The sequence below is a fragment of the Sus scrofa genome, chromosome 13 (assembly GCF_054392235.1).
Source record: "Sus scrofa isolate SSC_HxYL_T2T_F1_AM1 chromosome 13, Sscrofa_HxYL_maternal_Yorkshire_Landrace_v2.0, whole genome shotgun sequence".
Lineage (NCBI taxonomy): Eukaryota > Metazoa > Chordata > Mammalia > Artiodactyla > Suidae > Sus > Sus scrofa.
The window spans coordinates 36,963,714-36,991,698 of record NC_139395.1 but is presented as its reverse complement, the minus strand read 5'-3'; the positions used below and the strand labels follow the sequence as shown (position 1 = coordinate 36,991,698).

General features: G+C 36.8%; 1 protein-coding gene across 12 annotated transcripts in view; it reads right to left on the bottom strand.

Annotated features, from left to right (window-relative positions):
* Positions 1 to 207: 207 nt before the first annotated feature.
* GOLGA4 (golgin A4) overlaps positions 208 to 27,985 on the bottom strand; it is a 121,440-nt gene continuing 93,662 nt past the window's right edge. For 7 of the 12 annotated variants that reach the window (XM_084987693.1, XM_084987699.1, XM_084987695.1 and 4 more), the window contains 7 exons: positions 27,510 to 27,530; positions 27,259 to 27,327; positions 24,497 to 24,572; positions 16,249 to 16,352; positions 10,946 to 11,032; positions 3,579 to 3,641; positions 208 to 875 (listed from right to left, as the gene is read on the bottom strand). In XM_084987693.1, coding sequence (XP_084843819.1) covers positions 3,612 to 3,641; positions 10,946 to 11,032; positions 16,249 to 16,352; positions 24,497 to 24,572; positions 27,259 to 27,327; positions 27,510 to 27,530 — 387 coding nt within the window. In that variant the 3' untranslated portion in view covers positions 208 to 875; positions 3,579 to 3,611. The remainder of the gene's footprint in view (positions 876 to 3,578; positions 3,642 to 10,945; positions 11,033 to 16,248; positions 16,353 to 24,496; positions 24,573 to 27,258; positions 27,328 to 27,509; positions 27,531 to 27,985) is intronic. The other 5 variants (XM_005652395.4, XM_084987700.1, XM_084987696.1 and 2 more) reach the window with 1 other exon arrangement.

Sequence of the window (27,985 nt, the reverse complement as noted above, 5' to 3'; positions counted from 1 at the left end):
CAAGTTGGCAGAATCCTAAATCACACACCAGGAAGTAGTTATTTCCTTACTTCTTCTCTGTCATGCTCATTTTGAATATAATAAATCTTTCCAAATGCTTAGCATTCAGCTCTCTTGACAATTCCTCATTATATTCACCCAGATAGAACATAAATTCTTAACTATTTTGAAATAGATTTCAACTTAGGAAAAAACACAATAAGCACATTTTGTATAGTAAATAAACTTTATTTATCTGTTCTTCCGAGATGACATTGCCAACAGTCACAGATTTGCATACAATACAGTTATGTATTGACTATTTACAATTTACAGTAGTATTTTTCCTCTGAAAAATATAAGTACAAAAAGCTAAGTAAACAATGAGGTACTGCCATTTGGATTTACCATATGTCATAGCTTAAGAACTAGTCTTTAGCAAATATTCCACAAATCAATCTGGATAAAATAGTCAATTAAATGCTGTAATTTATCAGAAAAAAATCCACTAAGTTTCACCTCAAAATGTATTGCACAAGTCTTTAAAAAAAAAAAAATCACCCTAAAAATAAATAGGAAAGGCAAGCAGTCCTTCAAAAAAGAGGGACAAAAAGAATGGAAGAAAGGAACATTAAGTGAGCCCATAAATCAGGTTAAGTTATTCAAAATATCTTTTAAACAACACAAAACTCTTCCCAACAAAAAAAATGAAGAAAAAAAGAAAAAAATTATCACCGTTTCTCCACTGATATAATCTATTTTAAAGGCAGTCTGCAACTTTTCTTCTGGCTACATGAGGGGCCCTGAATAATAGCTTTGTTCTCTAAGAACAGCAAATGTGCAGTTTTCCAGGCTTGCTCAACATCACTTCTTCAAGATGAAGATCGGAGCCATGACTGGAAAAGAAAAAAGAAAAGAGGATAAACAAAGAAAGGAAAACTTTTAAACCTAAATTTTAGATTTGTTTTTTCGAGTTAAAATAAACTTTTATCAAAATTATATTCTATCATCTGAGTACTTGAAGCAGAAATGTTTCAAATGTTAAATCCTAAAGGAATCTTCTAAAACGTTACTATTCTTGTAACGATCTGACCTATAGCCAGCAATCCTGGAAAGCAGTATTTTAAAGTGAAATTTGGAAATGCAACCTTTCAGCACATGTTGAATGCTACCAGGTCATGATGAGACAAAGCTGGGCATAAACATGCTGATGTGGCAGAATTTCACAAGGATGCAGACTGGATTTGAAAGGAGAAAAAGGTTTTCCGTTTTCCCTAATGTGTTGACTTTTCTGCATACTGCAGTTCTCCCAGGATGCTATGCCTTATCTGAAATTAACAAACTTAATTTTAAAAAACTTAAAATGCTATGCTAGCTGATGCTAAACCTTCCTAGAAGGTTTCTCTAAGACGCTAAAAGCCAATGGTCAAATCAAGTTATGAGGCTTCTAGAAACGCATAAAACTAAACCACCAAATAAGATTAAGTAATAGAGACAAACTTTTCATAGACATATTGGTTCTAGTTAAAGTCTTCTCAACTTGTAAATGGACAATATAATCCACTACTCATAATGTATTTCCAAGAGTTTATTATTTGTAAAACTTGCTCATCACTCATGTTAGTCCTAGAAACCCAGGGAAGATAAGAAAAAGACCAGCTATGACATTTAAATCCCCGTCAATTATTTTGAAAACTTAGTTTGCACTATTGTGGGAAAAGAAATTCATGCATAATTCAATAATGCTGCAAAGGAGTTCCCGCTGTGACACAAGAGGCTCTGCAGCATCTCTGGAGCGCTGGGATGCAGCTTTGATCCCCAGCCTGGCACAATGGGTTAAGAATCCTGAGGCTCAGCTGTACAGTAGAAAAAAAAATTGTGTTGGGTAATAACTATTAAAAAAAAAAAAAAAAAAAGAATCCTGAGGCTCAGATCTGACCTGGCCTGGGAACTCCATATGTTGAGAAGCCACCAAAAACAAAAGAGAAAAGAAAAAGGAAAAAAATGATGTTAAATAATGCTGCACAGTGTCAAGGTCATGAGAGATCCAAAAAAGGGTGGGAGAACTTTTCTAGTTTAAAAGAGACTAGAAGAACATGACAACAAAATGCAATGTGCAAATTCTCAATGAATCCTGGAGTTTAAAAAATTATGAGAAATTATTTGCAAACCTGAAAATGTGGATATTTACTATACATTAGATAACAGCATTCTGTTAATATTAAATTTCCTGAGAGTGGTAACTATACTGTGAGTATATAGGAGAAGGGCCCTGTTCTGAAAGATTCTTGCTAAAGTACTTAGTTTATGTTTGAAAGTAACTGTCAAATGCTTGCAAGCAACCATCAAATGTCAGAGAGTGGGAAATAGAGAGAGAGAGACCAAGTGAGAAAATGTGACAAATGTTAATAACTGGTAAACAAAGGTGAAGGGTATATGGGTGCTCACTGTACTATTTTCACAAATCTTGTTTGAAATTTTTCAAACTAAAAGTTGAGACAATCAATAGAAATGCTACACAGTATATCTTGTGTAATAAGTGATAAATGATACTATTTAAATGCAATAATATGACAAGGACACTGCAATATTTATATTATAAACAAAGGTAAGGTTAAGACTTCTTGGGTTAGATATGGGATTTACATAACTAATGACAGTTTTAGATAATCATTAAGGCAAGTTAATTGATATATGTTAAAAATACAAATGAGATTCAGATGTATTCAGAAAGGATATTTAAAGTTAAAAGTGTAAAAAATGTATATATATATATATATAATGCTGTAATTAGCATTTTAAAACTTGGTATTAGCTGAATACTAGCTGAAACAATAATCAGAGAATATTTTAATTATAATTAAGCTCTACTGATTGTGATCAGCTTATTTGTCATTTGTGAAAATTCTTGCAAAGTTTGAGGTATAGAGGTACCCTAAATTTTTAGGGGTGCTAAATCATGCTAATAGCATGGTAATATGTGGAGGTGATGGGAGGAATGTTTGAGGATGGTCAACTGTGTTCAAATATTTTAGATGCCTCCACTTCACTCTAATAATATATTAATTAGAAACAGTCACATTCAATTAAAGCAGGCTGCTTAAGGATCTCCTCAGGACAAATGTGTTATTAAACTGTATGATTCCAGGAAGTAATAAAACTGCCATTGATTTTAAAATCAACCTTACTAGTGCTCATTATTTCAGACTAGCCTTGACTCCAAGCAGGGTTTACAATATTTTACATTCTACTTTTACCTACAAAATGATTTTTCATTTCTCTTTCACAATCTTTATTAACTTCAAAAATCATTCTCAAGAAATAGAAAAAAACAAAAAGGAATATAAAGTACATAAGAACATTTTTGGATTCTTTAGAAAAATTTCAAAGAGCAATTTTGAAACTTTCAACTACTATTTAAAGAACTAAAATTTCCTAGAATTATGTAACATTTACTGGTGGTGGTGATCTATATTAACCCAGAGAGTAATCATATTTTCATTAAACAAAAGAGCCAAAGAATTACAGCAAAATGTTAGTATCATGCAACACATTTGATTTTTACACAAAAGACACAAGACATATTATTCTTCACTCACCACATGCTAACTAAGCACAGACTGATGGTTTACTCAGAAGATACCACTGCGAGGTGAAGTATACTACAAAGCCAGGAAGAAAAAAAGCTCATTGGGTTAGTTTTAAGATTTAACATAACACAGAGAATTATGTGTCTATTAACTTCAAAGGATTAAACAGACTGTACTTAAATTTTTCTCACATCTCCCCCAAATCGAGGGAGGAGAGGCTGAGGAATCTGTAACAGCTCCCTCCCATCCTAAGTAAATATAACACTGCGTAGCTGAGACTTTATCTGGAACTTAAAAAATTTAAACACAATTATAGATGTACGTCACACTTAAAGGATATATTTATACACTAGATTAATTAGGTTGTGATTATTTGGTATATAAAAGGATTTCTTTCATAATTCTACTAAAGTATACATTAAAATTTGATTTACATCATCTCAACTTACCACCAAAAGTTTTGGGGGAAATGTGGATGAATGTGAATGTGGTATGTCTATATGTTGAACTATCATTCTTAAAATATATCATTTTCATCACTGAGTTACTCTCTTGTAATTTAACAGTATATCAGGAAAGGTTTCAGGAATGATGACCCAAACCAGAGTTTCTATTCAAAGGGACCCAATCTCTGTAAACATGGTTTTTACTGTAGCAACCTTCTTAAATAAATTCTATGTCCTATTTAACATGGTCATAATCCAAGATTATTAATTAGTTTCCTGGCTTACTTTAAAACAGCATCAGCAAAAACATGGGGTTCTTTATAAAGAATCTGAGCCTATTCTTAGTGTGACCAACCTCAAAAACATCATTGTATTTATCTTTTATATTTAACATGCAGTTAGTAAGAAGCAGCAAAATCAAGAGACAAATGAGAAAATAATATTTGCAATATACACAACACAATAAGGCTAATATCCTATTCGAAAACTTGCAGAAGTATGAGAAATACATATATGTTCCCTGTCTCTATGCTTGTTAAGTACTGAAAAACTGAAATAATCTAAGTGTCTATGAATAAGAAACTGATCATATAATTACCGAATCAACCATTAAAAAGAATAAGATAAATCAATTTCTAATGAGATAGAATAATATAAAAATATATTAATTGAAAAAGTAAGCTATTGTAAACTCCCATTTTTATAAAAGAATATGCTTAACTGATAAAGGAATAATTATAAATACATGATTATAAAGCTGGGGATGTTCACCACACCATTAGCAAACATGACCTTGGCAGGGTGGAAACAGCTAGGCGGCTGAAGATCATCAAGGTCTCGCTTCCTACGTAGTAAATTTCTGAATTGTTTGCAATTTTTTTTTTTTTTTACAATGATCACATATTACATAATTCTTAACAAAATCAAGAGGCAAAACCACTTTTGAGATAAAACATAAAGTGTCTTATACATGCAGTATTTTTCACCATGCATTGGTTTTATTTGCATTTATTTCCTGACTCCACCTTGCCTGCATCTAATGAGCTGCTGCTGCAAAGGGAAAGGTAAACTGACGCTGGAATGGAGAACTTACGTACCTAACAAGGCTGAAAAGTTCTGATGATTTTATTAAGTCTGAGGATTTTTTTAAAATTTCAACCAAAGGGAGAGTAGTGAGAAACCCTAACTTAAGTACAAGACTGGTCTGAGGTAAGGACTGACCAAGAACTTGACACAACACAAAGGATCGGCAAGAAAGCAAAACAAAGACATAGTTAACAGAGCATCAGCGTGGATGGGAAAAGAAGCCAAATCTTTTTCATCAAAAAGAAAAATTTTCTTTTAATGGAGTCATCCAGAAAATAGCCATCTAGGACTTCTCTGGTGGCTCAGTAGGTTAAGAATCCAGAGTTGTCACTGCTGTGGCTTGGGTCACTGCTGTGGTGCAGGTTTGATCTCTGGCCTGGCAACTCCCACATGCTGGGGCACAGCTAAAAAGATTAAATCAGATAGTATACTTTGAGGGCAGTCCTACTCAGCAAAAAACAATTAGAGAAGCTAGAGATTTTTGTATTCACTATTGCTTCCACCCTACTTCTCAAATATCCAGTCTACCCCAGCCATTTAAACTACCTAAACCATCACAAAGTATCAGGCGCAATAAGCTAAAAATCAGAGGAGGGAAAAGGCGCTTTAGGGAACACAAAGGTATGAGCACTTCATATCTGCACTTTCTTTTTTTTTTTTTGTCTTTTTGCTATTTCTTGGGCCGCTCCTGTGGCATATGGAGGTTCCCAGGCTAGGGGTCGAATCGGAGCTGTGGCCGCCAGCCTAGGCCAGAGCCACAGCAACGCAGGATCCGAGCCGCGTCTGCAACCTACACCACAGCTCACGGCAACCCCGGATCGTTAACCCACTGAGCAAGGGCAGGGACTGAACCCGCAACCTCATGGTTCCTAGTCGGATTCGTTAACCACTGCGCCACGACGGGAACTCCCATATCTGCACTTTCTTTAACCTCTGCCTGCTACACATTAAGACAATTTTTTTCTCACTTGAAAGAAATCTAAAACTTAAAAATTTACAACAAACTTAGTTCTTTAGAGAAAAAGAAACTTTAGCAATACAATAATTCAACATAATTCATTTTACCAGTAAGGACCAGAAATATGAAAAAGGTTTGCCCAAAGTTATGGAGGGGCTGAGCTGTTGAGAGCTGGTTGCTCTCACCAAAGCAAAGCAGCATGTGGCTGGCACTCTGAGGTACGACACTGGAGATGGAACATTTCTTGAGCTGGTATCACTCCTATAAAATGACTCATCCTGAGGTCTTTCATGATGTATTTTAAACATTATTAGTCTATCTTCCCAAGACTCCTTTTCTGGGAAAGACTAGTTCTACATATCACTAAATGGTGGCTAAAGAGCCATCACCACAAGCCCTACCATTATCACAAGACCCCAGTGCAGGTACTATACCTGCTTTGGTTCTATAACAGTCCTAACAAGATGTTAGTTTTGTGAAGAAACACAGGCTCTGGGATCCATCAAATGAAGGACTAGTATTCCTCTACACACTGCGACCCTCAAATAAACCAGATTTTAAATATGATCTGTAATTTATTTATTTACTTTTTTGTCTGTAACATGGCATGTGGAAGTTCCTAGGCTAGGGATTGAACCTGTGCCACAGGAGCAACAATGCTATATCCTTAACCCACTGAGCCACAAGGGAACTCCAAATATGCTCTCTAATTTAATCTGATCTGACAGATAATGGTTTCTCATCTAGAAAATATATTCTTGAAATTAAATTAAACTCTGAAACCACTTATGAAATAATAACTGTTGTGTTCTGTAATGGGATTTTTCAAATAAAGAGTACCAAACTCACTGAAGGAAGGGGAGATATGGTAAAGGGGGAATACACTGAAAAATCCCTTATCAGCAGTCATGAAAAGTTTTTGATCAATACCACAAAGCAAACATACAATCGTTAGGGTCATGAATCCAAGATTTTAGAACGTATTCCTCCACTAGTACCTGCTAAATAATGCAAACACTGGTTTGGGCTGCACACTTTCAGCGAAAAGTGCAATCCATGCTCTCAAGCATCCCAAAGCTGATGGATTGGGGAAGGAGCTCTGCAGTGTGTTGGGGTTTGCTTGGTTTACTTATACCAACTTAGCAGTCCCCAAACCTAAAATAACAAAACATTAAATATTGCAGATTTTAGTAGAGGTGAAACTGTGGCTGCACAGTTACATGTTAACAGAAACAGTCCATGTGGAACATACATTTAAAGCTAACGTGGCTAAACAGTTTTGTTTTGTTTTGTTTTTTGTCTTTTTGCCATTTCTTGGGCCGCTTCCTTGGCATATGGAGGTTCCCAGGCTAGGGGTCTAATCGGAGCTGTAGCTGCCAGCCTACGCCAGAGCCACAGCAACGCACGATCCGAGCCACGTCTGTGACCTACACCACAGCTCACGGCAACGCCGGATCCTTAACCCACTGAGCAAGGCCAGGGATCGAACTCGCAACCTCATGGTTCCTAGTCGGATTCGTTAACACTGCGTCACAACGGGAACTCCTAAACAGTTTTTAAATGATTTTTTTTTTTTTGCTTTTTAGGGCTGCAGATGTGGCATATGCCGCATACGAGAGTTTCCAGCAGGCTAGGGGTCAAATTAGAGCTGCTGCTGCGGGCCTACACCACAGACACAGTAACATGGGATCTGACCTGTGTCTGTGACCTACACCACAGCTCATGGCAATGCTGGATCCCCAACTCATTAAGCGAGGCCAGGGATCGCACCCACATCCCCACGGATATTAGTCAGGTTCATAACCCACTGAGCCACAACGAGAACTCCTAAATGATCATTTAAAACACTCCTTACAAGCTTAACTTTCTATACATTTATATATCTTTCTACTGGATACTCCCATAGAAAAGAAGTCACTATTCTTAGTGGTGTTTTGCTCCACTCAGCTACAGCTCATATAAAATATGAAATATGTTGAATTGAAATGAATATGAAATAAGTTGTAATTTCTTCAAGATACTTGTTCAAAGACAGTGGTTCTTACCACTTATTTTATGAATAACAGCAATCTTAAGGCAAATGTGACGTTTTAACTTTCTCGATCAATAATAATCTCAATTTTCCATCAAATAAGGAAACAATGAGTCACTCTATCAAGTACCAACAACCTCTTTATACTGACAAAAGGTGACCCAGATTGATTTATAAGTCATCTTTAGCATTTCCCTCACTTCATGCTCACCATAATTTATTGCATATTTCCTAAGCATTTATTTTTACTATTTGAATTACATTACTTGGACACATCTTTTATTCATGTACGGATGAATGGATACAACGTCTTCCCCCTAAAATTAAAGGTTCCACAAGGTCAACAACCATATCTTTCATTTTCCTGTATTCACCATAACGAGTAAAAGAGTAAGTGATTGCTGACTGAATTCATTCGTTAAGCAGAAGATAATGATGGATGAGACTTTGCTTAAAATAACAGTGGAAAGAATGGGACTTTCTTCCTGGGTGGTAAGCCTCTGGGATAAGGAAGGATTATTTTAAGAAGGATCAGTCACCATTTCATGCCCATCTAGAATGAATACCACTTTATATAGGAATAAAGAGTGTAAAGTTTTTCAAAAATTTCTTTTTAGTTAAAATTTTAAAAAGAAAGAGAATTCCCTGGTGGCCTAGTGGTTAAGGATACACGGGAAAGAAAAGAAAAAAGAAGGAAGGAAGGAAGAAAGGGAGGGAGACTGATTTTCCATCTCCCAAAAAAAGGTTTTTTACAGGGTTCACTATTTACATATAAACAATTCAATTAGTTTCCTTTGAAGCAAAGCAGCCAAAGGGCTGAGGAGGTAGGCTTCCCAGCACATTTGCCAAAGTAGTGACGTAGGGTGAATCTATACTACACTGCAAATCCTGACAAAATGTAGCCTAAGAGTTAGAGGAGAGTTTGGCCATACCCCAACATCAAGATAATAAAGATGCCACAGGAGAATGGATAAAGATAATAAAAGCTTTCTATTTGTATTATTTTAAAATATTTTCTTAAATGGATCATAGTGATAGAATTGTGTCAACAGGCTCAAGGTGCAATGGAGATTTTTATTTTCACAAAGACACAGTTATTTTACTCAGTAAAAAGGAGAACTATTCTGAATGACTACAGATTACAGAATTAGATGTTTGCTATAATGTGAAACAACATTCTCTCCACTGATGGAAGGGCATACATTATAGTGACATACTTCTTTATCAAAAATACCTATAATCAGAAAAAACTATAGAGATATGACAATATTTTTTCAACCACTAGATACAAGGGAGAAATGCTTTACAAAAAAAAAGAAAAAGAAAAAAGAAAAGAAAAAAAACAATTAAATGCTAACTAAAATAACTGCAATTTTCCCAGAAAATTTATGATAGGTAAATAATATAATATACAATGGTGTATATTGGGACAGAAATCAGGGATGTTGGGATGATCTTAGAGAAAGCCAGGAAAAGGTCAGAACATGCAACGGGTCGAAGGAGAGGAATTTTACAGATGGCTGATAAGTGCTGGGAGTCTTTAGCTTGGAGGGTAAAACCTTCCATCCAGGACATCTCTAGCTTTGGGTTGAGTTCCATGGGTTAGAGCCAGAACAAACTGGTGATCACAACAGAAAGGAAGATTTGGGCTCATAAGCCAGAATTTTTGTAAGAAGCACACACAGTATGAAAAGATAAGATGGCATGCTTTGAGAGGTAATCACTTACTGACTCAGTCCTTCTTCTTTTTTTTTTTTTTTTGGTCTTTTGTCTTTTTAGGGCCGCACCTGCAGCATATGGAGGTACCCAGGCTAGGGGTCTAATTGGAACTGGTGCTGCTGGCCTACGCCAGAGCCACAGCAACACCAGATCCCAGCCGCATCTGTAACCTACACCACAGCTCAAGGCAATGCTGGATCCTTAACCCCACTGAGCGAGGCCAGGGATCGAACCCGCAACATCATGGTTCCTAGTTGGATTTGTTTCTGCTGCACCAAGACAGGAACTCCACTGACTCAGTCCTTCTTAATGGAGATACTCAGACATAGACTAACCCATCACTCAAGAGTAGATTTTTGTTTGCTTTAAACAGGAGAGTGAAAAGAACAGCGGTACTGGGATCATGAAATAGGCAAAGAAACTAGGGGAAAGAAGTAGAAGTGCTGCAGGATCCCAGCAAGACAAGAAAAGGAAGCAGAAGGAGAAAGCTAAGAGCCAGACAGGAAACATCACAAATTTCACACTCCACTTAGAATAGATCTTCTTACTCTATTACTGGTTTAGGCCAAAAAGAAGTTAGGCAAAGGGAATTTTGCATAATTTATGAAATGTGTGTTTCATTCCAATCACAGCTGACTTCACACAAAGGTTCCTAACAATTCAGTTATCTACATTTCCCTTGTACGGTCTATGTCAAAAGCTCAAAATTGCTTCAATCCCTTCACTCTGAATGTGGAAATAACCTGAAACAGAATAAGGAACTGTAATCTATAAAACATCTAACATCATGATATAATTTAGTTTAAAAAATTATTACTGGATATACCAGAACAAATGCCTTTTCTGTACTTTCTACAAAGAGTCCAAGTTCTGGAAATCCCATATGACATAATATAGGAACCAACCTTATATATACTATTAAAAAGATTGTTTTCTACTGGAGGGCACCCATTCAGATTTGCTCTCGGTTTAGTTTGCTTGATGTAGTTTCAATCTCATTTTTCAGGCTATAGTACAACAAAGATTAAAACTTTAAAATTTCTTTTACCAACTCAAAGTCTTTGTAAATGAGAGAGAGAATATAAACAGGTGAGATCAAGTGGCCTTCTATCTGTAGCCTGCTTTTAAAGCTTACCATGAGTCGAGCATCTTCTCTTTCCAAAATTTTCTGAGTCTGATCATCAGGGAACTTCAGTACAGTGGTTATAACCTTTGCCATGGTCTACAAGAAAGACAAGAGACAGTCACTGGACAGTGGAGCTAATGAGTCTCAACCCATTCTGACATGTTCTGCTGGTGGAATTCTTTAGTGCTCTCAATGGAAGCCACGACCAAAGAAGTATGATGTGAAGGTATCAGTCAAGGAAGTAACAGCCAACACTAGAATTTCAATTTGAAAGGACCCCTTACAATGTCTGGGTTGATATTATTTTAAGAAGATACATTTATAATAGCATGAAGCTATATAAAGTTCTAATGCTCTTGGCCCTTTGTCTTATTAAAATTAAACTTTATTACTCATTCATTTTTACGAGGCTTTTTATTCATAGAAATCTATCTAATAAGTGATGTATTGCCAAAACATATGCTCTAAATAGTCAGAATTAGATACTGCCAAGTTCAACTTGAACTAAATCACATCATATATCTCATAAACACGGGCTACTGCATGAACATGAACATGCTTATAGGTATTTTTTAAGACATGCAGCACATCAGCCTAATAGAAATACAAATTACATTTTAAATAAACACAAGATGTTTTGTTTGGTAAAAAACAGGATGAATCAAAACATTACACATGGTGGCTTGCAAAAACAAGATCATAAACTGTGCAGATCTAAATAAATATACCGTAAGTCAGACTGTCACCCATAAGCTCGTGGAAAATTCTCCTCAAAGGTTGAAATTCCCTATTTTGTATCAAGATGAGATGTTTTGAGGGAGACAGAGAGGAAAGAAGATACCACTTATGAAATAAGTAGGATAACAAGTTCAGTGCTTACATACAAATTCAGGTACTAGTGCTCTCCTGAGGAATAGTAGTAGTACTACTCTCTGCAGTAGTGCTACAGAGGATGGGAGGCTCACCCAGAGAGCTGACTCTAATATTCTTTGTCCAAGTTACCAGACTGTGTGTGTGTGTGTGTGTATTGGGAAGGGAGGAAAGTGTGACTGCAGAACGTCACTGAGCAAAAGATAGCATAATAGAGTTAACCAAAAATTTTAGGAACTCACATTAGAAAAAAAGTATATTTATTTCCAGGAAGGAAAGGACCTATGCTTTTAAAATTCCTATTATGTGCTAAGCCCAGGCAAAGCACAATACATATTTCTTATACTTATTTCAACTAAGAGACCAACTAATACTATTCCTCAACCACAAACCCTATCAAACAGCAAGATTTTAGTTTCAGCCCGTTTCTTCCTTTTATCTCTGCCTCTGCCAGTCTGATGACTTAAAAACAAACAAACAAACAAAAACCTTTTAAAACAACTTAGTTCTTGGAGAATTTCAAAGGCATTTTACAAAACCCCACATCCTTTAAATTGTATTGCCTAAACAGAACAGAATCTTCTGTGCTAAACTGAAGCCAAGAAACCAAGCATATATGTGGCATGAACTAGCAAGAAAAATATGAAGTAGTAACTATTTCAATATTGTCTTCATTAACTCTGGAATTTCTTTTTTTTTTTTTTTTTTCTTTTTAGGGCCACAACCACAGCATATGGACGTTCCCAGGCTAGGGGTCCAATCGGAGCTACAGCTGCCGGCCTACACCACAGTCACAGCAACATCAGCTCCAAGCTGCCTCTGCAAGCTACACCACAGCTCATGGCAATGCCAGATCCTTAACCCACTGAGCAAGGCCAGGTATCGAACCTGCAACCTCATGGTTCCTAGTCAGATTCATTTCCACTGTGCCATGACAGGAACTGTAACACTGGAAATTATAAATGATTTCTAGTATACTGTCTATGAAGATTGTTTTTAGAGAGTACCAAAAGTCTAAAAATTGGAAATTTACAGAGTTTCAATCCCTGGCCCTGCTCAGTGGGTTAAGGACCTGGCATTGCTGTGAGCTGCAGTGTAGGTTGCAAACACGGCTCCGATCTGGCATTGCTGTGGCAGGGGCCAGCAGCCACAGTTCCAATTCAGCTCCTAGTCTGGGAACCTCCATATGCCACAGGTGCGGCCTTAAAAAAAAGATAAAATAAAAATTGGGAACATTTCTTTAATTTAAATAACTTATCAAGTTCAAAGTACCCAAAAGTCCATTTATATTCACTACGAAACAGCATATATTTCTATGCACAAGCATGTCTGTCACAAAAAAAAAAAAAAAAAAAAAAAAAAAAAGGAACTGTGGCTCATTGCCTCTTCACACTTTTAGACAATGTTAAATGAGAAACCCTTCTCTAAACTCATCGGTGATACCAAACTTGCAGTTGATTACCCAGTAACGACTTAAAGCTCTTCCCAGACTGCCAGAAAACACTTTAATGGGAAGCTGAGGCTCTTTGCCAGACCTTGGGAAAGAAATCAGACTGTAGGCCCCAGGAAGAAGGGAAAGTTCAAAAGAGCCACATGGACTAGAAGTGGCCTCTCCTGCCAGGTTTTCTTTAGGGAGAGGCTTAGATTGAGAAATACTGTCTATTAAAGAGAAAAACAGGCTGAATTCAAGTATTAATAATAGCATGGAGGATCAAAACCCAAGAAAAAGAAGTGCAAGGACAGAAGAAAGGTGAGTTTACAAGCTTCATACTATAAGAATGTGTATCATACATGTGGTCTTAAAAAAAAATCATCTGCCTCACAGGGAGTTGCCTTGTGGCTCAGCAGGTTTCAAACCTCACTAGTATCGATGATGATGTGGGTTCAATCCCTGGCCTCACTCAGTGGGTTGCTGTGAGCTGTGGTGTAGGTCACAGATGCAGGTTGGGTCCTGTGTGGTTGTGGTTGTGGTTGTGGTTGTGGCTGTGGCTGGCAGCTGTATCTCTGATTCAACCCCTAGCCTGGGAACTTCTACATGCTAAGGGTGCAGCCCTAAAAAGGAAAAAAAGTCATCTGTCTCATAAAATACATTGTGTACAAAAGTAGATGAGGAAAGGCAGGTAGGATGACCCACGAATCCTGCTGGACAATAAACAAGTGCAGACAGTGATCAAATCACAAAGGCCACAGTACACTCCGGCTCAGTCCAAAACTACAACCTGGTCTCCATTTCAAATTCTTTCTTGATGTACAGAAACTGGGTAAATCAACAAAAGACATCTCTAAAAGTAGCTCTGTATCAACCCCTGCTCAAAAATATTCAGGGCTACCCCCCAGTAACCTCCAGGAAAAACTCTGAAAACATTCCAGGGCCTCCATTCCTTGTGTAGCCCTAAACAGAGTCACTTCTACCTCCCAGCGCCAGTGTTTTAGCTACTTGTCATTCCAAAATCCATACTTGATTTCCTGTCTTGGATCTTCTGTCTGCACTTTCCTCCTGCCTGTATCCCACTATGCCTGGTGGGAACAGCTCCACTTTCCCACTAAATGGTAAACACCTTAAAGTTAGGGATGGTGTCAATTTTCATCTCTTCCATTCTGGTGATAAAGTGCCAAATGTAGTAAGCACTCAATAAATATGCAGTAAATTAAACTGAATATCTGCTACCAATTTTCAATATTTACCATAAAGTATGATGACAGAATGAAAGACTACTCATTTTTAGTAACCAAAGAAGTACTCTGAGTGCTGAAGACAGAGGTCAGAAAGCCTCCTCAACACAGACTCCCAGCCACCTGTTAGCGGGGGCTGCCCGTGCCTCAAAAAGTCCCTTCTAGCTGCCTCTCAAGTCACGGTCTAGGGATAACTGCAGAACCCTGAGAGCACAAGCTTAGACCTGGCTGAGCTGGCACTGCCCCAGAATGTAGCCCAGGCTGTGCTAGGCCTTCCTTCAGGAGGACTCAATCTCTCTGGGATCTCACCTACACACACTTGCAACCTCCAAAAGATTCAAGTTGAAGCCGTTATACTCTCTTCATTTCGCAGATTGAGAAAAGGTTAAATAATTTATTTAGCAACAACACTGGGATCACAGCTTTAGACTCAAATGTGAACCAAAGTAGCTCAAGTTCCAAGAGGCTATTTTTCTTAAAGATACACCTTTCCCCCTTCCTTGCCATAGGTAATTCTCAACTATTTATATCATCTTAATGCAGGCTGCTATCTAGTCAAGGCATAATAAGAGAAAGTTATATTGCATTAGCTTTTTTTTAAAAAAGACAAGGAGAAAATTGGTTTTAGCTATCCCTTAAATATAAAAAAAAAAGTCCTTAAGAAAAAAAGGCACTGAATTACTGTGAATAAATATATCCTTCTCATGATGCATTCAGAATCACACTAGACGTTACTTTAATTTGAACTATTTGACACAATGATTTTGATATCAAGGATTTAAATGACTTCTAGCCCTATAACTATTGGTGTTTATTTAGTTGAATTTACAATCCATACATTCATAATATTCTTTTAAGAGATTTTCTTATGCTCTTACTTTTCAGGTTTTAAATATATTTGCCAAATCAACTCCTGAACTGGCTCAGCACTCAGTAACCTCCACAGACTCATAAATTTAAAAAACACTGACTGTTTCTTAGAAAACTCATCCCATTCTCAGCCAATATATAAGGAAAATGTAAGAGACTGCAAAGGTAAAAAATTGAAACAGTATCTTCAAATGAAACAATTGCTTCAATTGAAAAATTTTGAGGAAAGACTGATGAATTTTCCTAAATGCATTCAATTCAATGCAAGATGAATTTACAAAATGTCCAATATAAGGCTCTTTTTAAAAAGACTGCAGGACATATAAATAACCATAAGACAAGACTCCACACTCAAAGTCCTTATAATAAATTTAACATTCTAGAAAACAAATTAACCAAGTATTACTACTTATACAGTGTGGTTATTTTTAATAATTTTTAAATAAATTTTTATTAATATGATCAATATTCCACATGTGAAAAATGACTTTCTTACAGTGACTAAAGTAAAATTTCAAAATATCCCTACATAGTCATTCTTAATTAAGACCATTTCCAATACTATCCATGCTATCCTCAAGTCTCCATGAAAATAAAATCTATTCTAACTTTAAGATCTGAAGTCAAAAATAAAAATTGCCATGTTTCACATCAAGTTAATGAAATTTTGATTTTTATTATTTAGCATATCTACTTTTTTAAATTAATATTTTATAAATGTAATACATATAAGCAAGATTCGTCAATTTACTTTTGCAAACTAAGAGCAACACAATTACCTATTGGCTACTATTGGTAGGTATGGTCTAAAAATATACAACATTTCTATGTGTATTAAAAATGGAATATATTTCCTTTTAAATTACACAACATGCCAAATCACCAGACATGATTTATACCTTAGTCTCACGACCCATCATATACTCAAAAAGCACTTTTCGCAAATACTCAAACTCGGTAGGTTCTCCAAAGAGCGAGACATCAGTATGGTACAAGTTGCCACCTGTCAAATAAAAGAGAGAGATAAAACTGTAAATACAAAACCAAATAAGCCATTTATTACTACTTAGAAAACGATAAACTAAAAAACTGTTAAAGGATCCAGAGAGAGAGGCACCACTCCTGTACTAATTATATTGCATTGTATATAATATATTGAATTTGCATTGCATATACACTAAGCATTCCAACTGGTATTTTTCCCTTGGAAGAGAAAGTAAGAATTATTATAGCAATTTTATTTCTCACATCCCCCCTCAGCATTGCCCTTCTCTTTCTTCTTCTTCTGACATGACAATTTAAGAAGACTATGCCTAAGGAATATAAATATCCCTTAAAACCAGTATTTCTCTCCTAATTATTATATGGTTGGCTTCAGATATTCTATAATGACTAAAACGAACAATCATTTTTATTCTGTTAAGGAGTTTAGTAGTTCAGAATAATATTCTAGTTTTTCTAGTATTCCAAACCTAAAAGTGCTAAAGTTTAAATCAAGTTTTCTAGGAGTTCCCGTTGTGGCTCAGCAGTTAAAGAACCCGACTAGCATCCATGAGGACGCAGCTTCAGTCCCTGGCCTCCCTCAGTGGGTTAAGGATCCGGCATTGCCGTGAGCTGTGGTGTAGGTCGCAGATGTGGCTCGGATCCCATGTTGCTGTGGCTGTGGCATAGGCTGGAGGCTATAGCTCCTATTAGACCCCTAGCCTGGGAACTTCCATATGCCGTTGGGTGGGGCCCTAAAAAGACAAAAAAGGGCAAAAAAAAAAAAATCAATCAATCAATCAATCAAGTTTTCTAAACTGTTTTGAAACACAATGTAGATAAAACAACTTGGAAATGCATGAAATATTAATCCATTATAGCGGTTTTCAAATACTTTATTCAACATCTTAAGACTATCATAAAAAGCTAGAGTTCATCTTCTAATCAAGCTCCATTTCAATCTAAAAATAATAAGTATAGAACTGGTATATGAAGTCATGCTATGATTAACTTTAATCTGGATAAATTCATAAGCACACATTATGTAAAGTGTATACTTGCATCCACTTCTAGCATTATGACACACTAGGTAATCTAAAAAGCACTCTGCACCAAGAACATCTAAATGCTGCACAAAAAAATTCTAAGATCACAGGAAATCCCCAAAGGGGTGGAGGAACAGAGAAAAATGAAACCACAAAAATAACGGGAAGGCAGATGGGACTCTGGGGATGCCTAAGGGGCAAAAGTCCACATTGAGAGTTTTTGTTAAGAAATCAGAGACTGGGCTCTGGGTCCCTGCAAAGTGGGAGAGCTGAAACACAGATTCTGATATAAAACAAAGCAACTGCCTACATAAAAGGGAACTTACTAGGAAACCTGTCTCTGCCTCTGTTCTAAGTGGAAAAAAAAAATGGGGGGGGGGGGTCACCTGAGAATAAGAATGTGTGATCATGGACCTACTCTTAGGTCCAGGGTACAAAGTTACAAGAAACTTTACAACTAAGAATCCTATAACTAAGGAAGTAAACTCATGAAGGCTAGTTTTGCCCCTGGAACCTAACCGAAACAAATACAAATCTTCTTTGACAAAATTCTTAATATAGAACTTTCCAGATTATCTATCACAGGTTATATTCAGTTAAATGGGTTCACGATTTTTTTAAAAAAACTCACCACACTACAGGAGATGGACCCCCATGAGGAAGAATCAGAAACGAGAAAGATTTACACTTTAAAAGGTTGATATTACAGTTATGCATACAAAATGTAAACTATGTTGAAATTTTTAAAACAATAAAAGATAGTTTTTTGTTTGGTTGGTCTTTTTTTTTTTTTTTACTTTTTAGGGCTGCATCTGTGGCATATGGAGGTTCCCAGGCTAGGGGTCTAATCGGGGCTACAGCTGCCAGCCTATGCCACAGCCACAGCAACACCAGATCCAAGCCGCGTCTGCAAACTACACCACAGCTCATGGCAACGTTGGATCCTTAACACACTGAGCAAAGCCAAGGATCGAACCTGCAACCTCATGGTTACTAGTCGGATTCATTTCCACTCTACCACAATGAGAACTCCCGAAAAGACAGTACTGAAGAAGTAAAACTATATTGGTAAATGACATGATCTCATACACAAAAAATTCTTAGGAATCTACTAAAAAACTAATAGGATAGGCAAAGTCAACAATGTTGCAGAATTTCTATCCACTTGCAAGGAACACTCTGAAAATGAAATTAAGAAAACAAATATTATCTAAGTACAACAATCTTAAAAACAATAAAATATTAGGAATAAATTTTTAAAAAGAAATACAAAACTTTCATCCTAAAAATGATAAAACATTGTTGAAAGACCTAATACTGTTAAGATGGCAATACTCCCTAAACTAATTTAGTGATTCAAAACAATTCTATCGAAATCCCACCTAGCGTCCTTGCAGAAACTGACAAACTGAACCTAAAATTCACAGATAAATTCAACAGATTCAGAAGAGCCAAGAAATTCCTATGGTGGTGCAGTAGAAACAAATCTGACTAGTATCCATGAGGATGCTGGTTCAATCCCTGGCCTCGCTCAATGGGTCGGGGATGCAGTGTTGCTGTGAGCTATGGTGTAGGTCACAGACGCAGCTCAGATTGTGCAGTGCTGTGGCCAGCAGCTGGAGCTCCAAATCGACCCCTAGCCTAGGAACTCCCATGTGCTGCCTGCAGCCCTAAAAAGAAAAAAAAAAAAAAGAGCCAAAACTATGTTGAAAAAGAACAACAAATTTAGAGGATTCACTATCAATTTCAAAACTTAAAACAAAGCTATAGCAATCAAGACAGTGTGGTAATGGAAAAGAAAATAAATAAATAAATTCATAAACAATTGATTTTTTAACAAGAGTGCCAATATAGTTCAATGGGGAAAAGAATGTTTTTCAACAAATTGTATTGGGACACTGGATATCCACATACAAAAGAATGAGGCTGGACTCCAGTCTTACACCATATATAAAATTTCACTCCAAATCGATCAAAGAAACAGCAGAGCTAAAACTATAAAATTCTCTGATGGAAACAAAGGAGTACATCTTCATGACCTTGGATTAGGTGACAGTTTCTCAAAGATGACACCAAATGCAACAACAATATATAGATGCTAATTTTTTTTTTTTTTTTTGTCTTTTGTCCTTTTTGTTGTTGTTGTTGCTATTTCTTGGGCCGCTCCCGCGGCATATGGAGGTTCCCAGGCTAGGGGTCGAATCGGAGCTGTAGCCACCGGCCTACGCCAGAGCCACAGCAACTCGGGATCCGAGCCGCGTCTGCAACCTACACTACAGCTCACAGCAACGCCGGATCATTAACCCACTGAGCAAGGGCAGGGACCGAACCCGCAACCTCATGGTTCCTAGTCGGATTCGTTAACCACTGCACCACGACGGGAACTCCCTAGATGCTAATTTTTAATCTTCCTATAAATTCAACACAACCTTAATTAAAATCTTCCCAGGTGTGTATGCGTAACTTGATGATCTGATTCTAAAATTTACATGGACATTCGAAGAGCTAAGATTAGCTAAGACACTCTTGAAGAAAGAAGTAGGACAGTTTCCCCATCCAAACTGCAAGACTTATTAGGAGGTCACTGTAATTAACTGAACCTAAAATTCACAGATAAATTCTGTGGTATGAGGTATTAGAGCAGGCACAGACAAATCAATCAATGGAAAAGACCACAGAAGTGCCAGAAACAGACCCTTAAAAATATGGACTAACTGGGAGTTCCTGCCATGGCACAGTGGGTTAAGACTCCAACTGCAGCAGCTTGGGTTGCTATAGAGAAGCAGGTTCCATCTCTAGTCTAGAACAGTGGGTTAAAAGATCCGGTATTGCTACAGCTGAGGTGCAGGTCACAGCTGTGGCTCTGATTCAATCCCTGGCCCAGGAACTTCCATATGTCATGGGTGCGGCCATTAAAAAAAAAAAAAAGACAGACTAACTGAAACTGGTAAGTAGATAAAATTTACACTGTTTTTCTTGCATGAAATGGACCTCAGGGTAACCATATAATGTGGGAAAGTTTCTGTTTATAGAAGAATTTCAGTTAATATACACTTAAGGAATGACAGCATTTGACTCTAACCAATATATAATGCCTAACAAAATAAGAGGTCCAGGAAAACAGTCACCAATGGATGCTAAAATCTAAGATAAAAGGTGATGGATCAGACTGAGAACACCTGGAAATGTGTAAACTATCTTAAAATTACAAATATATGCTGTGTCTTCTGAAGTTAGGCAACATGCTCCCTTTATGAGTTGCTACAGCCAATAACACAAACCTAAATCTCATCAAGCCTCTAGTTCTAACCACTGGGGGATGGAGAACCAAGAATTCAAAATGTTTCAAATTAAAGTACAAATTAAAGAGTTTCCATCCTGGCTCAGCGAACCTGACTAGTATTCATGAGGATGTGGGTTCGATCCCTAGCCTCGCTTAGTGGGTTAAGAATCTGGTGTAGCCTTGAGCTATGGTGTAGGTCGCAGATGCAGCTTGGATCCCCTGTTGCTGTTGCTGTGGCTATGGCGTAGGCTGGCAGCTGCAGCTCCAATTCAACCCCTAGCATGGGAATTTCCAGATGCCATTGGTTTGGCCCTAAAAAGACACCCACACACAAAAAAGTACAAATTGGTTTCTTCCAAAAATAAATGACAAAAAGAAAAAGAGAGAGGGCATTCCCATTATGGCTCAGCAGGTTAAGAACCCGACTAGTATCCATGAGGACCAGAGTTAGATCCCTGGCCTTGCTAAGTGAGTTAAAGATCTGGCATTGCTGTGAGCTATGGTGCAGACCGCCGATGCGGCTCAGATCTGGTGTTGCTGTGGCTGTGGTGTAGGCCAGAGACTTCAGTTCCAATTCAACCTCTAGCCTGGGAGTTTTCATATGCCAACAGTGCAGCCCTAGATGATTTAAAAAAAAAGAAGAAGAAGAAAGGAAGGAAGGGGAGAGAGAAGGAACCTAGAATTTAAGGGAGATTTAAGTGATTTCTCAGTCAAACGCAACATATGGGCACTGTTTGGCTCCTGATTCAAATGAATCAACTGTTGAGCACCACTGCAAGAAAACATCTATGCAACTACAGGTTTGGACTGAATATTGGAGGCAGTAATATTAAAAAATTACTGTGAATTTTTTAGGTGTGCTATTAGCATTACTGTTATTTTTTAACTTTTTTTTTTTTTTTTTTTTGTCTTTTTGCTATTTCTTGGGCCGCTCCCGCGGCATATGGAGGTTCCCAGGCTAGGGGTCGAATCGGAGCTGTAGTCTCCGGCCTACGCCAGAGCCACAGCAACGCGGGATCCGAGCCGCGTCTGCAACCTACACCACAGCTCACGGCAACGCCGGATCGTTAACCCACTGAGCAAGGGCAGGGACTGAACCCGCAACCTCATGGTTCCTAGTCGGATTCGTTAACCACTGCGCCACGACGGGAACTCCGCATTACTGTTATTTTTTAAGAGTCCTTTGTTTAAGTATAAACTGAAATATTTGCAGATGAAATAAGATACAATATCTAGGACTTTTAAAAAATAATCCAGGGGACTAAGGATAGGAAAGTATGGGATACAAAAAAATAAGACTAGATATGTCTTGATAATAGTGGAAGACAGAAAAAAAAGAAAAAGAAAGAAATAAAATGACAGATAATCTGATTTTAAAAGGCAAGAAAGATGCAGATAGGAACTGGACTGAATGAATGAAGGAACAAATGAACAATCAAATAAGATGTTCAACCTGATAACCAGTAATAAAAATGCAATTAAAATTATGAGTTGTCACAGAATTTGTATCAGCAAAACAATAAAAAGCCTTAATATATCCATGGTAAAGAACTGGAATAATGAGAACTCTCACCCACTGCTCAGAGAAGTGGGAATGGCCCCCAAAATACACAAACAGTTTTCTATGTTATTTTTAAACAATACCTACTTTGGCTAACTTAGCAAAGGATATACACAAAAATGTTCATATTCTATGACCCAGAAACTCCACTCAGAGTTGTAGAGAGGAAATGTCTCATGCGTGTACTAGGAAACATGGAAAAAATACACAAAACTAACAAATGGAAATGAGTAAACCACAGCTACACACAACACAGATGCATTTCAAACCTTCTATTAAGCAAAAGAAACAAACAGGTCAAACGAATTTACAGTATGATTGTACTACATCAAGCTCGAAAACCAGCAAATATTTAAACAAAATATTGCTTAGAGATACACACATAAGTAGTAAATGATGAAGAGCAAGAGTATGCCTAACATAAAGTCAGAAAAAAAAGTCAGTACGGAATAAAGACATTATTGTAGAGGTATACAGAGAGGCTTCTAAAGGAGCAGTAATGTTTCCTTTGTGCATGATGGGTGCTCACTTTCTATTTTCTCTTACTCTTTAAAGAGGCAGCAAGGTGGAGAGACTGATGTGCATATTCAACCAGATCACTTGGACTCTGGACAGGGTTAAATGAGTTGATAGACAAAATGTGTTTTATAACAATGCTTGGCACTGAGTATTATATGTGTCAGTTATTTTTAAAACTGTACATACGTGTCCATTTTACAATTTGAAACAGAGAAAAAGAAAATTAAGTAAAAATTAAGTTAAAAAAAAAATCACTCCTATTCTCTCTGCAACTGCTGAGCACTGATTCAGCAGCTCTATGCCAGAGCCACACATGCTGACCTAGCTATGGCAAGCAATCTTCGGAGCAGCAGTCTTCTCTGCAATGAGCCACAGGAAACTTCCAACTAGTTTTCTCTCTTTTTTTGAAGTGTGTTTTGGAAAGAATCTAAAGTAAGTCTTTGTTTAATTAAAAACTGTATAATACCTTATGTTATTTCCTAACAGTAAGTAAAAGCTTTCAAAAATACAAAAGAATGTGAAATAGCTTAGATTCCTGTCCTAGTACCTTCCATGACAAAACAGAAAGCTTTCCAAAGCACTTAGCAAAATAAAACTGTTCTTAGTGCAGTGAAACTGAGAATGGAAATTGTTAGATTATTCTAAGTCATATCTCAAGGGAACAACTACATAAAGACTCAAGCTCATCTTTAAAATCCTTTGTAAGTGGCATACATAATTTAAGTCAAGAAACAAAATTTCCAAGTCATCCTTCCCTATCTTGAAATAAGTATTTTTACGAAGTTATTTTCTCCTTAAATCCTGGTTTAAAAATAGCAATTAGCATTACTGTAATAATAAAAAGGCAGAAGCATTTGAGTTCTCGCTGTGGCTCAGCAGTAACAAACCCAACTAGTATCCATGAGGATGCACGTTTGATCCCTGGCCTTGCTCAGGGGGTTAAGGATCCAGCATTGCCGTGACTGTGGTGTACGCTGGCAGCCGCAGCTCCGATTAGACCTCTAGCCTGGGAACTTCAATATGCCTAAGAGTGGCCCTAAAAAGTAAAAAACAAAACAAAACAAAAAAAAAAGGAGTTCCCGTCGTGGCGCAGTGGTTAACGAATCCGACTAGGAACCATGAGGTTGCGGGTTCAGTCCCTGCCCTTGCTCAGTGGGTTGACAATCCGGCGTTGCCATGAGCTGTGGTGCAGGTTGCAGACGCGGCTCGGATCACGCATTGCTGTGGCTCTGGTGTAGGCTGGTGGCTACGGCTCCGATTAGACCCCTAGCCTGGGAATCTCCATATGCCGAGGGAGCAGCCCAAGAAATAGCAAAAAGACAAAAAAAAAAAAAAAAAAAAAAAAAAAAAAAAGGAATAAATAAATAAAAGAAACCAGAAGCATCTAAAATATATAACTCTACGTTTGTATGCATCTAGGTAGTGCATTTCATAAATGTTTGTATCCACACAGAAGAGTCTGGAAAAATATATGTAAATTGTAAACTAGGTCCATCTGGAGAGTGGAGAATAAACTGGGAACTTGCAGTTTCATTTTAACACTGAAGAATTGTTTAATTTTTTTAACAATAAATAAGCATTAATTTTGTTTTAGACTACTACCATTCTTTTCATAAAACTAGCTGTTACTAGTGAATTACAAAGATAAAACATATTTCTTGTAAAGAATTAGATTAGCAAAGACAAAACTAAAATCAGTCCTAAGTCCACCAAAACATGGTAACAATGGAAAACATGACATGAGAGATCACTCCTACCTTTATAAGGTGTCCCCACAGCTGTTGCATATAGGTTCTTTTCATATTTCTTCAAACGATCTTCTAAATTGTGAATCTAAAAATAACAATCACATCATAAGATTCATATGGAGATCATATGTTTAAAAAAAGGACCACTGTAGGAGTTCCTGTTGTGGCTCAGTGGTTAAGGAATCCAACTAGGAACCATGAGGTTGCGGGTTTGATCCCTGGCCTTGCTCAGTGGGTTAAGGATCCAGCATTGCCGTGAGCTGTGGTGTACTCGGATCCTGCATTGCTGTGGCTGTGGCATAGGCCAGCAGCTACAGCTCTGACTGGACCCCTAGCCTGGGAACCTCCATGTGCCGTGAGTGCAGTCTTATAAAGAAAAAAAAAAAAAAGACTACTGTAGCCACTAGATTTTGAATGCAGAAATATAGGCAAGAAAAAAAATTAATACACATGGTTTCTTTGATATGATACCAAAAGCATAGATGATATAAAGAAAAACAACATATAAAACTTTTGTGCCTCAAAGGACATTATGATAAAGTGAAAAGACAACCCAGAGAATGGGAGAAAATACTTGCGAATCATATTTCTAATAAGGGACTTATATCCAGAATATGTAAAGAACAGTTACAATTCGACAAAAAAAAACCCCAAATAACCCAACTAAAAAAAAAATAACCAAAAGACATTGCTCCAAAAAAGACATATAAATGATAAGACGCTCAACCTATCAGTCATTAGGTTAGTGCAAATTACAACCATAATGAAATACCACTTCATACCAATCAGAACAGCTATAATCAAAACATTTGCTGGAATCCAATCTCCTGGGATAAATCATGATGGAAAATTTTATATATATATATATATATATATATATATATAAAGAATGTATATATACGTATGTATGACTGAGTCACTTTGCTATACAGCAAAAACTGGCACAAGATTGTAAATAAACTAAACTTTAATAAAAAATTTAAAAATAAATACAGCAGTTATTCACATTCAAAAAAAAAAAACTGCTGGAGAGGATGTGGAGAAATTGAAATTCTTACACTTTGTTGGTCAAAATGTAAAATGATGTCCACAATGTAAAACCATTTGATGGGTCCTCAAAGAGCTAAACATAAAATTACCATATGATTTAGCAATTCGAGCTCTGAGTATAGGAAACAGGTGCTCAAACAAAAACTTGTAAACAATGTTCCAAGCAGCACTATTCACAATAGGCAAAAGGCAAAAACAAACCAAGTATTAATCAACTGATGAATGAATTTAAAAATGTGGCCATAAAAAGGAGTGAAGTACTGATACATGCTGTAACATGGATATGTTCAAAACATCATGCTTAAGTGAAAGAAGCCAAATTAAAAAGGCCAGATATTACATGATTTTAATATAAAATACTCACTATGGGCAAATCCATAAACACAAAAAGCAGATCAATGGTTGTGAGAGGCTGGGGGAAGGAATGGGAAGTGACTGCTTAATGGGTATGGGGTTTGCTTTGGAGTGACTAAATATTATGGAACTAGAAAATGGTGACGGTTTCACAACACTGGGAATGAACTAAACATCAAGGAATTGTGTACTTTTAAAATTTTATGTTAAGTGTATTTTACCACCCCCCAAAATAATACAAAAAGTGTTATGCTAAGAATAATCTGAAGATCTGAAGATGCTAAGAGAATTTAAAAGCAATAAACTTTAGATAAGAAAAGCAAAACCACTAGGAAATAGGAAAAAAAAAAGGTAATAAGGGACTTAGAATCTATCCTTATAAATTAAAAAATTTTTTTTTGTTTTTTTCTTTTTAGGGTCACATCCATGGCATATGGAGGTTCCCAGGCAAGAAGTGAGATTGGAGCTGTAGCTGCTGGCCTATACCACAGCCACAGCAACACCAGATTCGAGCCACATCTGTGACCTATACTACAGCTAATGGCAATGCCGGATCCTTAAGCCACTGAGCAAGGCCAGGGATCGAACCTGCAACATCATGGTTCCTAGTTGGATTCATTTTCAACACACCATGACGGGAACTCCGAATTTTTTAAAATATTATGAAAGATTTCAAATATACTCAAATATAGAAAGTATAGTACAATTAATGCCCATATACCCATCCATCACCTAGTTTCAACAAATGTGAACATTTCTGTATATGCAAATTTTTTTTAAAATTAGAAAACTCTTAGAGATGTGACCTTCAAACTTAGCCTGCTGACTTTAAATACTATTCCTTCAGAGTTTGGAAAATGACTTAACTCAATATCATGCACCACATATACACATATACTGGTGTTTACATGCTTGTGCATCCTTCTAGGTACACACACATGATCCTATTTAAATCAAATTACTGGATAATATATGCACAAATAACATTAAATCAAGATAATTTAACCACAAGGAAAAAGCAGTGAAGACTGATGTTAATGTGTTTTTCCCTCTGATAAAAGCAAAAATTACTTCTTTTGTAGAACTTAAGTTACTACAAACTGAACCAACACAAAACTGTTAACCAACATAAGTGCTAGAATAACCGGATGCAAATATTCTTATTTAAATACATGTGATCACAAATTCATAAAGATAACCTCTAGCACTTCTGAATTTGGAAATAAAATTTCCTGTGTGAGACAAATTGCAAAGCAACTATTAAATGAGTATTAGATCAGCTCTTTTTTTTAAAATTAGCTAAATGAGTTCTAAGAACATACATAAACTAGTCATTTCAAAACAAAAGGCACCAATTAAACTTGTACCTGTTCTCTGAACTCTTGCTCTTTCAACTTTGAATCACTGATTAGAGTAGTCTTCTGTGCTAGTTGCGTCTGAAAGAACAAAAACACCAGATCTGAGACACATATGGGTTTCATCATTGCCTGGACACACTTCTATACTGCTTGGTAAATTTTCCCTTGTTAAAACAAATTTCCTAAGTTTTAACTTAAAACACAAAATGTTCCTAAAAATGGACTACCTTGACTCAAATTCAATGAAAAACTAGTCCTACCTGCAGCTCCATAATGGTTACCTAAAAAAATTGGAAAGAAGAAAAAATTAGTGCATATAATAAAATCCACAAGAAACAGTAAAATGGAGCAATATGAAAATACAAGGAAACAAGAATTCAGTGTTATAATAGTCTTAAGAGAGTGGTCAGATCTGAGATGAGACAACATTAAATATTTGCTTTTAAACTTGGTCTGTTTTGCTATACAAACTATTATAGTATAAATATACACAAACATAGGTAAACACAAAGAAAAATGACTGGCAGGTCACTCACCAAACTCCTAACAATGATTACCACTTGGGAAAAGGAGGTACCCACTAGAAGGGGTGGATTCTATATACTTCTGCATTATCCGACTTTTTTTTTTTGGTCGTATTAGGGCCACACCCATGGCATACGGAACTTCCCAGGTTAGGGGTGAGATCAGAGCTGTAGCCGCTGGCCTACACCACAGCCACAGCAACGCCAGAGCC